The sequence below is a fragment of the Scyliorhinus canicula genome, chromosome 12 (assembly GCF_902713615.1).
Source record: "Scyliorhinus canicula chromosome 12, sScyCan1.1, whole genome shotgun sequence".
NCBI lineage: Eukaryota > Metazoa > Chordata > Chondrichthyes > Carcharhiniformes > Scyliorhinidae > Scyliorhinus > Scyliorhinus canicula.
The window spans coordinates 152,991,004-153,003,116 of record NC_052157.1 but is presented as its reverse complement, the minus strand read 5'-3'; the positions used below and the strand labels follow the sequence as shown (position 1 = coordinate 153,003,116).

Genomic DNA, 12,113 nt, shown 5'->3' with positions numbered 1-12,113 from the left:
CCACATTCCGGCGCCTGTTCGGGGAGGCCAGTGGGGGAATTGAACCCGCGCTGCTGACTTTGTTCTGCATTACAAGCCAGCTGTTTAGTCCACTGTGCTAAACCAGAATAAAATAAAGTTCTCAGTGTATATTTTTTAAAAAACCTCTTTCATAAAAATCCAGTCAATACATTAAATACCTTCAAGTATATAAGCCCCTAAAGAATAAATATTTAATTCAAATATTTAATTCTTTGCTGAAACAAACGTAGCCCCACATCAAAGACCTTAACACTTGAATGGTCCACACGTGAATCAAGGCTTTAAGTTCATCTATCTTACCTGTTACACTCCGTGCATTGAAGCAGATACACTCCATACCTTCAGTCCCACGGAGTTCAACCTCCCCCAGCCTACCCTTCCTCTTCGCCCGCCTGACCCTGGTACCATGCTCATCCGCAGTCTCTACATTTGCTGGTGTACTGTCCTGATTCCCAACCCCCTGCCAAATTAGTTTCAACGGAATCCCGCGAGATGTGGCGATCTGGATCTCACCTTCAGTGGGTGAGCTCCAGGTCTGAATATTCAAATGAGGTTAATTGCGCCCTTTAAATAGCCGGACACCAGATTCACCCGACTCCAGGAATACAACGACCATGCCTGGGAGCCCTTACCAAGCTGCCGTTTAACACTGTGGATCAGTCATAATGTCACTTGAGGGGGTCTCCCAGGGCATTGGAGATGCTCGGGTGGTCTGGGACTGGGCAGGGTGGCACCCTGGCACTCCCCCTGACGCCCAGGAAGTTTGGCACTGCCAGTGTGGAACATTGGCACTACAATGATCCTGGCAGGCTGGCAACGCCAGGGGTAGGGTCCTGTAGTGCTTTGCCACATAGAGGTGGGATGAAGGTTGGGGGGGTTCCCTGAGGCCCCCTAAGGTTGGGGGTGGGGTGAAGGGCGTCACAAAAGTGGGGGAGGGGTGCGAATTTGGGACAACTGATCAAACTGGAGCCCGACGGCAGAGAAAACCTTCCCAAGGCAAACAAAACCGGGACTGTCATTGAAGCTGAGTGTGTCTCGGCGCTACCGATGTCCAGAAACACCCCACTAAATGTTCCATTCATTTTTTTATAAATGTTTTTTTATTGGGTTTTTAAACAAGGTATAATTACCGTTATGTACACAGAATAAGAAACATATATATATATATATATATATATATGTACACATATTTGGAAGAGAGGGGCACACACCAACCTAAAACACAATAAAGTATGAAATAGGGGATTGGGGAGGCAAATATACATTTGGGTGCTGGGGAGATAATTACAGTGGGCGATACTTGGCCGTGTTTCGTGTTGTTGTCGCCTGCTTCTCCCGGACGGGTCTCGCTGCCGTCCCACACTCGCCTCCGCTTCTGCTGCTCCTCCCGTCCTCCATCTTTATTTTCCTCGTTCCCCGCTCCTGGAGATGTCATGCACGTTTTGGTATCCCGTGCCTTCCTTCCGGCTCCCGTTTCCCTGTCCCCCCACCCCACCACCCCGCTGGTTCCCCTCTCTTGTCCCCCCCCCCCCCCCCCCCCCGCCCCCTCCACGGTTCGCCTTTCTTTCCTCAGGTTTAGCTATCTCCCCCCCTCCCTCCCTATCACCACCGGGCTGCTGGAGTGTTTTTTGGGTGGGGATGGGAGTGCTGCCATGGCGAGGGCCCGGAGGGAGGTCCCCACGCAGGAGGCCTCCTCCGCGCGCACCCACTTGGCCTCTGGCTCCTTGATCCATCCCCTTATTCACTCAGCTGTTGCCGCCCAGTGATAGAATTGTAGGTTTGGGAGGGCTAGCCCCTCCCAGGATTTTGTTCTTTGTAGGACCTTCTTTGGGATCCTAGCATTTTTACCCCCCATACAAACACCATGATTAGTTTGTCCAGCACTTTGAAAAAGGCCTTGGGGATGTAGATCGGGATGGATCTAAACAGGAAGAGGAACCTGGACAGTACGTTCATTTTGATCGTAATGTTCCATTCATTAGACTTTAACTCAAATCCGCTGAATCTCGCCTCTGGACAACATTTGAGTTCAATCATTTTTCAAACTGCAAAGTTTGCTCATGGCTCTGCTGTTGCTACTTGGAGCTCCTCGAGACCACTCTGCTGCATCTTTCCTTTCTCCTATTACCATCCATTTTGCCTCCCTTCCCCATCCCAGATCTTCCCTTTCAATCTGCCCTTCCCTCCTTATTTCCCGGCCTCTGGACCTGCTTTCAAATCTGTCCCAGCTCCAGGTCCTGTTCCTGTTCCAGCTTCTGATGGAATGTCACTGACCTCTGTTCCTCTCTCCATAGAGGATGCCCAGTCTCGTCAGTTATTTTGCCAGAGAGGAAGTGGGTGTTAAGCTTAGATGGTATCTCTGTAATAAGATCTCAAAAGCAAATCTTGACTTCTTCAACTCCAATTTTATTCTGTTCTGCAATCACTTGTTCTCCAACTCCACAGCGCCACCTGCATCCCCTTTATATACATGTGCAGTTTATCAATAAGTGTGGCCTATTAGACAATCAAAGCTTCAATCCTAACTTAAGCACACTTTCCTAACGATGGGAAGGTCCTGTTTTGGAAAAAAGCAGAGGAAAGAAAAACTTAGAAAGATTGTCCGGAACTTCAAATAGATCGTTCGGTGGGAATTCTTTTACATGTCTATTTATTTCCACAGTGTCCATTTCCTTAGTCAATGCAGTGATACTTGGAGCAGCAAGGAATGTGGTGGGCTACATCTTCACCAGTGACAAGTTAGTAAAAGAACATTCTCCCAGCATAAAAACTCATAAACGCACGTTTATGGATATGGATCCTGAATCATGGGAAATCTCTCTAATGTCTCTCTTTTCGTTTTCCAGAGAAGTCGTTTGGTTAGTTGCGCAAATTATTCCCCAATCTGCTACTTTTCATTTGTTTGATGCTGCATCGGTGAGTATTTCGATATCTGTGCAGTATTAGAAAACAGAAGGTTGTGGGGGTTGGTGGATGGAGAGGGGGGGGGGGGGGGAGTAACCTACAGGAGGTCTTTAAGCTGATAAAGGTGTTTGATAGTCCGACTCGTCTTTTGTGGGCAAGACCAGACCTCAGGGGCATAAATATAAGACAGTCGGTCAAAGACTAAATCGGGAATCTATGGTGAAAATGTTTAATTCACTAACACATGGTGCTATTGGGGTGAAGAGCATTGATGCACGTAGTGGAAACTAGACAAACGCATGGGATAGAAAAGAAGAGGAGGATAGTGCTTGAAGTAAAATGAAGATCTAAACGGTGGATCAGGTGTATGTTCCGCCAGGTCCTATCATTAACGGTGGTGGATAATTGAACAATTATCTGGACGAAGACTCCAGGAGCACCCTGTCCTCTATGATAGTAGAGCACAGCACATCTGTGCAAAAGAGAAAACGGAAGCATGTGACGCCACCTTCTCCTTGACGTGCCAATAATTCATCTCCGTCTCCTCCGGAGCACCCCAGCAACACAGCTGCCAGTCTTCAGCCAATTCGATTCACTCCCCACGACAACAAGAAATGGCCGAGTGCACGGGACGTAGCCCCAAAAATGTCCCGGCGGTCGTATCGAAGACTCGAGCTCCAGAACTACACCTAGTAGTTAGCCAAGCTGTTCCAGTACATCTACAATACTAACATCTGTCCGACATTGTGGGAAACCTCCCAGATGTGTCCCGCTCATTAAAAGCAGAACAAATCCAATCCAGCCAATTATTGACCACCAGTCCATTCTGAATCATGAACAAAGTGATGGAACGTGTCATGGACAGTGCTATCAAGTGGCACTTACTCAGCAACAATAAGCGTTCCGCAGAACCACTCAGCTCCAGACCTCATTACGACCTTGGTCCAAACATGGTAAAAAGTGCCAATTGGAGAAGTGAGGTGTGAGGGACAGCCCTTGCTGTCAAGGCAGCATTTGCCCAAGTATAGCATCAAGACACCCTCATAACATTGAGGTCAACATGAATTGGGGAGGAAATCTTTCCATTTGTTGGAGTCATATCGAACAACAAGGAAGATGGTTGTGATTGCTGGAGGCCAGATCATCTCTGGACATTGCTGCAGAAGTGGAGATGTTCGCCAAAGATTGGACCATGTTCAGTATTTATTTTAACTCCCCAGATGATGAAAGTCTCCTCCTATGTGTATCTAAGCCTGGAAAATCTTTCAGGATTTAGCTGATGGGGGCAAGTAACATTCCATACAAGTGCCGAGCAATGACAGACACCAACAAGAGAGGATCTAACCACCTCTCTGACATTCAAATCCATTATCATCATTGAGTTCCCTCAATGGAGGTTATCATTGCCGGAATCTTAGCTGGACCAGCCATATCAATACAATGGCTACAGGATGTGGAGATGCCGGCGTTGGACTGGGGTGAGCACAGTAAGAAGTCTTACAACACCAGGTTAAAGTCTAACATGTTTGTTTCAAACACTTGCTTTCGGAGCACTGCTCAGGACCTGAGGAAGGAGCAGTGCTCCGAAAGCTAGTGTTTGAAACAAAAATGTTGGACTGGTGTTGTAAGGCTTCTTACATGGCTACAGGAGGAGGTTAGAGGACGTGTAAAGCGACTTACCTCCCGTTTTCTCAAAGTTAATTACAAGACACGGGTCAGGACAGTGGCAAAATACCTGGATGAGAGCATCTCCAGCAACACTTAAGAAGCTCAACGGGGCAAAGCAATCTGCCTGATCAGCATCTCATTCACCACCCTAAACATTCACTTCCTCTGCCAAGTGGCAGCAGTGCATACCAGCTACATGATACACTGCAGCAACTCACCAAGGCCCCTTCAACAGCACCGTCCAAACTCATGACCGTTACCACCTAGAACGGCAAGGGGAGCAAGTTACCTCCAAGCAACACACTATTCTGACTTTGATGGCTATTCCATCACTGTCACAGTGTCTGAAACCTGGGATGCCCTCCCACACGGCACTCTGAGTGTACCTACACTACATGGACTGCAGTGGTTCAAGACGGCAACTCACCATAATCTTTGCAAGGGCAATAAATCAGGTGCCTAAATATTCGCCTTGCCAGCAATGTCCACATCCCATGAATTAATGAAAAAAGTAGAGTGAGGAGACTTGTGTGGTCCACGTGGCTTTTTTGTCCTGTAAAGTCTTTGTGAACCGTGCATTGTAAAAGTTACAATGACCTTTTGATTGATTGTAAATAGTGAGAGAGTCATAGGATTGGATTGGATTGGATTGGATTTGTTTATTGTCACGTGTACCGAGGTACAGTGAAAAGTATTTTTCTGCAAGCAGCTCAACAGATCATTCAGTACATTGGAAGAAAGGGAATTGAACAGAATTCAAGAAAGTACATGAGAATACATAATAGGGCTACACAATATACACAATGTAACTACATAAGCACTGGCATCGGATGAAGCAGACAGGGTGTAGTATTAATGAGGACAGTCCATAAAAGGGTCGTTTAGGAGTCTGGTGACAGTGGGGAAGAAGCTGTTTTTGAGTCTGTTCGTCCGTGTTCTCAGACTTCTGAATCTCCTGCCCGATGGAAGAAGTTGAAAAAGTGAGTAAGCCGGGTGGGAGGGATCCTTGATTATGCTGCCTGCTTTCCCCCGGCAGCGGGAGGTGTAGATGGAATCGATGGATGGGAGGCAGGTTCGTGTTATGGACTGGGCGGTATTCACGACTCTCTGAAGTTCCTTGCGGTCCTGGGCCGAGCAGTTGCCATACCAGGCTGTGATGCAGCCCGAGAGGATGCTCTCTATAGTGCATCTGTAAAAGTTGGTAAGGGTTAATGTGGACATGCCAAATTTCCTTAGTTTCCTGAGGAAGTAAAGGCGCTGTTGTGCTTTCTTGGTGATAGCGTCGACATGAGTGGACCAGGATAGATTTTTGGTGATGTGCACCCCTAGGAATTTGAAGCTGCTCACCATCTCTACCTCAGCTCCGTTGATGCTGACAGGGGTGTGTACAGTACTATGCTTCCTGAAGTCGATGACCAGCTCTTTAGTTTTGCTGGCATTAAGGGAGAGATTGTTGTCATTGCACCACTCCACTAGGTTCTCTATCTCCCTCCTGTATTCAGACTCGTCGTTGTTCGAGATCCGGCCCACTATGGTCGTATCGTCAGCAAACTTGTAGATGGAGTTGGAACCAAGTTTTGCCATGCAGTCGTGTGTGTACAGGGAGTAGAGTAGGGGGCTAAGTACGCAGCCTTGCGGGGCACCGGTGTTGAGGACTATTGTGGAGGAGGTGTTGGTGTTCATTCTTACTGACTGTGGTCTGTTGGTCAGAAAGTCAAGGATCCAGTTGCAGAGTGGAGAGCCAAGTCCTAAGTTTTGGAGCTTTGATATGAGCTTGGCTGGGATTATGGTGTTGAAGGCGGAGCTGTAGTCAATAAATAGCAGTCTGATGTAGGAGTCCTTGTTTTCGAGATGCTCTAGGGATGAGTGTAAGGCCAGGGAAATGGCATCTGATGTGGACTGGTTGCGACGGTATGCGAATTGAAGTGGGTCAAGGCATTCCGGGAGTATGGAGGCGATGCGCTTCATGATCAGCCTCTCAAAGCACTTCATTACAACTGACGTCAGGGCCACCGGGCGGTAGTCATTGAGGCACGTTGCCTGGTTCTTCTTTGGTACCGGTATGATGGTGGTCTTCTTGAAGCAGGTGGGGACCTCGGAGTGGAGTAGGGATAGGTTAAAGATGTCTGTGAAAACCTCTGCCAGCTGGTCCGCGCAGGTTCTGAGTGCACGACCAGGGATCCCGTCCGGGCCCATCGCCTTCCGTGGGTTCACTTTCAGGAAGGCCGATCTGACTTCGGAAACTGTGATGGTGGGTATGGGTGAATTATGGGTTCGATAGCGGGTTGTTGGTTACCTGCTCAAACCGAGCATAGAATGCGTTAAGTTCATCGGGGAGGGGTGCACTGCTGCCAGAGATACTGCTCGGCTTCGCTTTGTAGCCCGTTATGTTGCTTAGTCCTTGCCACAACCGCCGAGAGTCTGTCTGTGACTCTAGCTTAGTTTGATATTCTCTCTTGGCATCTCAGGTGGCTTTGCGGAGGTCGTACCTGGATTTCTTGTATAGGACAGGGTCGTCTGCCTTGAACGCTTCAGCTCTGTCCTTCAGTAGGGAGTCAATCTCGTGGTTGAGCCATGGTTTCCGGTTGGGGAACGTACGTACTGCTTTCTTTGGCACGCAGTCGTCCACACATTTGCTGATGTTTACAACATGGAAACAGGCCATTCAGCCCAGCTTGTTCATGCCGCCCAGTTTCTATCACTAAGCTAGTCCGACTTGCCCACATTTGGCCCATATCCCTCCATACCCAACCTGCCTATCTAACTACTTTTTAAAAGACCAAACAACGGGACAAAACAGCTGTGTGGATCACAGACCCATGGAGAAAAGGCAACATTACATTTCTGTTATCCCATTGCAATGGAGACGGCAGCCACAGAGTCAACAGCCAGATAGGTTTGGATCATAGGAACAGGAGGAGGCCATTCAGCCCCGTGACTCTGCTCCATCAGTTAACCAGATCGTAGCTGATCTGTACCTGAACTCCAGTTTCTTGCCTCGAATCCATAACCCTCGATCCCCTTACACAATTAAAATCTTTTCATTCTTGAAAACTCCACCACCTCCAGCATCCACAGCCTTGTGGGGAGATCTAATTAAACTGTATGATTTCATGCTATTAATTCAGAGATTACCTATTACTTTATAACATGAGAAAAGTGAGTTGACCACAGGCGTTATTCCCAACATAACATCGGTGACTGTGTGTAAACCGTAATCCATGGGTTCTGAATTATTCAAGGAAATGTTCAGACACAGGCACGATTCTCCGCTGCTCAGGCCGGGTGGGAGAATAGCGGGAGGGCCTCCCGACATTTTTTGCACCCTCCCGCTATTCTCCCCCACCTCCCCACGCCCAACCCACGTCACGAATTGCCGCTCGCCGTTTTTTACGGCGAGCGGCGATTCTCCGCGGCCGATGGTCCGAGCGGCCGGGCCTTTACGCCCGTTTTTACACGGCAGCAAACACACCTGCTTGTTGCCGTCGTAAAAACGGGCGCTGGATGCACGTTTGGGGCATCCAGAGGCCCGTTTGGGGCGGGAGCACCACCGTTGTGCTCGGGAGGGGACAGGCCCGCGATCGGTGCCACATCTTGTCGGGCGGCGGTGGAGAAATGCGGAACCGCGCACGCACGGGTTCCATCAATGGCGTGATGACGTCAACCGCTCATGCGCGGGTTGGAGCCGGCTCCAACCTGCGCATCCGCGGCAGGCGTCATATAGACGCCAGCCACGCGTAATTTTGGCGTGCGGCCTTAACGACGGTCGTTAAGGCCGCGACGCCGTGATTCCCAGGGTCCCGCTCCTAGCCCCGATGGGGGGGGGATTGGTCCCGGGAACGGGCGTGAAGGCTGCCGTGAAACACGGCCAGTTTCACGGCAGCCTTTACGACTCTCTGCATTTGCAGAGAATCTAGTGTTTCCTTCCTGTAGAAGCCACAGTAAGTTGTGGTGTAATCTCTGCAATATATTCTGTTTGTCTACTCTACAGGGTGTATGCGGTGGAGTGCTGAGAGGAGCTGGCAAGCAGAAACTGGGGGCCATCAGTAACCTGGTTGGATATTACCTCATTGGGTTCCCCATTGGAATCTCACTGATATTTGCTGCCAATCTTGGTGTATTTGGTAGGAACTGTAATAGTTTCCCCTTTCTGTTCTTTACAAAACATTATCCCCCTTTAGCGTACTGAAGACACCATTTAATTTCAAGACCACCTCAAGGAAAATGTGACTGGGTGTAAACTCTGTCTCTGGGGTCCGTCTTGAGTCTAGCCAGTTAGTGTGTAACTTTGGGGCCAATGCCTACCAATACTCTCGCTGTGCCGTTAGACAGGGCAACCTTCCTCCAGCAGCCATTTTTCAGCTGTAACCATAGACACTGGAATATTGGCAGGAGGAGAATATCCCTTAGACGAGTCAAGGGTCTCGTCTGAATACCAGGCAGACACATTTTAAACATGGGTCGCTGGATATTATTCAAGAGTGGGAGTCCCAGCTGAATTCTTCACGTCCCAATTCCAGGGGTGCTGAGGCCAAACGTGGGCAAGTATCTCTGTGGAGGCTGACACTAACCATCTGACAAAGCTGAGATATTCCACAGAGGAATAGAGGTGGAAGGCAAACTCAGCATCATTGTCTCCGTACTCACTGCTCCATTGTTATTTTGCAGGACTCTGGTCGGGGATGTTGATTTGTGCGTCCGTGCAGTTAATCCTCTTCCTGACAGTGATTTACAGAATCAACTGGAAAGAAGCATCCAATCAGGTAAGAGCAGATAATAAAGATACTTCATTGCACCAAATTTTCCTTTCTTCAAACCCTGTTCTCTCCTTGTGCCATGCGCTGTACTTGTCCTCTTCAGCTCTCTGCCCCAAGACAGGCCCGCCCCACAGCCTGCATCATGGGGTAGGACAAGTGGGCAGGCGCCCGAATGCACCCCAGCCGGAACCGGGATCGAACCCGGCGCCAATCTAATCCGCACCGACTGTCCAACCAACAGAGCCAATGGCCCCTCAAGGTGTCTAAGCTCTGTTGGAAGCTCACTCTTTTACATGTTGTAGTCTGGAACCGGGGATAGCGATGGTAGAGGCTCCAATTTGCATTTCCATCGTATGGGCAGCACGGTAGCATGGTGGTTAGCATAAATGCTTCACAGCTTCAGGGTCCCAGGTTCGATTCCCGGCTGGGTCACTGTCTGTGCGGAGTCTGCACGTCCTCCCCGTGTGTGCGTGGGTTTCCTCCGGGTGCTCCGGTTTCCTCCCACAGTCCAAAGATGTGCGGGTTAGGTGGATTGGCCATGCTAAATTGCCCGTAGTGTAAAAAGTAAGGTTAAGAGGGAGGGGAGGGGAGGGGGGGGGGGGTTACGGGTATAGGGTGGATATGTGGGTTTGAGTAGGGTGATCATTGCTCGGCACAACATTGAGGGCCGAAGGGCCTGTTCTGTGCTGTACTGTTCTATGTTCTATGGTTGACCGGGAATTGCTCCCGCTCTTCTGGCCTGCCATTGACATGTGATGGAAGGATGGACAAGTTGCCACTCAACCTTTTGGGTGTGTTATGAACGCACCTCCCTTGGCCATCTAGTCCTGGAGTGGACGTTGAACTTGAAGCTTCTGGCTCAGAGACGGGCTGCTACCACCACTCCACAAATCTTTCCTTTGGAGTGGTTACTATGCCACCCAAAAGGTACAGTGTAAATTCGTCTCCTTGTTACTCCACTTAAACTGACAGCAGCTTTGGGAGTCAGCGTCTGTGCAGAATGAAGTGGAAATCCAAAAGGTGTTGTCAGTTAGGACTACATTCACTCCGAGTTCCCGCAGACTGTAATCTCCATTGCAATCTCCAATTGGCGAGAACCACTATTACAAAGCCGTTACAGCGCAGAAGGAAGCTATTTAGCTCATCGCGACTCTCCAAACAGAGCATCAAGGCTCAGTGCCATTTCCCTGCCTTTTCCCGGCATCCCTGCGCATTGTTTCAATTCAAATAATCATCTAATGCCCACATTAATTCTTTGATTGGACCTGCCTCCATCACACTTCCAGGCCGTGTATTCCAGACCCGAACCACGCATTGTGCGAAAAAGATTTTCCTCATATCTTTCTTCTTTAAGGGAGTGCTGAGGGTTTTGGCCAAGGGTGATATCATGACCAGTACAGGCTTGGAGGGCCGAAGGGCCTGTTCCTGTGCAGTATTTGTTTTTGTTCTTTGTTCTTTATCACATTTGTTTCTTTTGCAAATTTCTTTAAATCTGTGCCCTCTTGTCCTTGATCCATTTACAAATGGAAATGGTTTCTTCCTATCTACTCTGTCCAGCCACCTCATGATTTTGAACATGGGCGGCACCTTGGCAAAGGGGGTTAGCATTGCTACCTCACAGCGCCAGGAACTCGTGGTCACTTCCGGCCTTGGGTGACCGTCTGTGTGGAGTTTGCACATTCTCCCCGTGTCTGTGTTGGGGTTCCTCCAGGTGTCCCGTTTTCCTCCCACAGTCCAAAAGAAGTGCAGGATAGATGGATTGGCCATGCTAAATTGCCTCTTAGTGTCCACAGGTTAGTTGGGGTTCCTGGGCGAGGGTGGGGGTTGCGGCCCTGGGTGTACTCTTTCAGGGGATGGGTGCGGACCCGATGGGCTGAAAGGCCTTTTCTGCACAGTAAAGATTCTCTAATTCTATCTCTGTCAAATCTCCTCTTAGCCTTCTTCTCTCCAGGGAGAACCGTCCCAACCTCTCCAACCTGGCCTCACAACTGAAGTTTCTCATCCTGGGAATCAATTGAGTCAAACCTCTTCTGCACTCTCTCCAATGCGTTCACGTTCTTCCTATAGCGTGGCGCCCAGAACTGCACGCAAAACTCCAGCTGAGGTCTAACTAGTGTCTTATATAAGTTCAGGATGACCTCCTTGTTTTTCTATTCTATGCTCCTATAAGTCTCAGGTTTCAAACCCCAGACCCTGACGAGGGGCTTTTCACAGCAACTTCATTTGAAGCCTACTTGTGACAATAAGCCATTTTCATTCATTTTTTTCATTTCATAGTGAGGCATAAACTGAGTTTGCAACAGCGTACCAACTCCAGAATTACTCATAAACAACCTCACCAGCCCGGAAAAGCTAACTGTATGCTTATAGGATGTCAAATGTCTCCACAACGATTCTTTGTTTTAGCTTCTGTCATGATGTAGTCATACATTTAAATTGCTATCTGAAAATTAATGATTTTAAATGCTTTTAATGTCCGGTTTGGCGTGTGCGACTTCATCAGGGTTCTTTCAATGCTTGCTGACGTCACCACGACTGCTGACACAGCTCCTTGATGTGGCGGCAGATTTGAACTGCGTGAGGGAAAGGAGGGGATTCCCCTCCACAGCAATCGCTAGATCCCCAGATCGTGGTTCGGTGTCAGTGGAGAGTGTTCTTCCGTAGCCACTGGCAACGAAGGTCCAGACCAATATGTTTGCCTTGAAATGCCAGTTCTTCAGACTAGGCTTAATGTGCAACTTGCATTAAACTAATTCCCACCAG

General features: G+C 48.9%; 1 protein-coding gene across 1 annotated transcript in view; it reads left to right on the top strand.

Moving 5' to 3' along the window:
• Nucleotides 1-11,637, top strand: part of LOC119974340 (multidrug and toxin extrusion protein 1-like) — a 32,432-nt gene extending 20,795 nt beyond the window's left edge. Inside the window, exons 12-16 of the mRNA XM_038813112.1 lie at nucleotides 2,684-2,759; nucleotides 2,868-2,937; nucleotides 8,585-8,717; nucleotides 9,262-9,436; nucleotides 11,628-11,637. Coding sequence (XP_038669040.1) covers nucleotides 2,684-2,759; nucleotides 2,868-2,937; nucleotides 8,585-8,717; nucleotides 9,262-9,436; nucleotides 11,628-11,637 — 464 coding nt within the window. The remainder of the gene's footprint in view (nucleotides 1-2,683; nucleotides 2,760-2,867; nucleotides 2,938-8,584; nucleotides 8,718-9,261; nucleotides 9,437-11,627) is intronic.
• The last annotated feature ends 476 nt before the right edge of the window (nucleotides 11,638-12,113 follow it).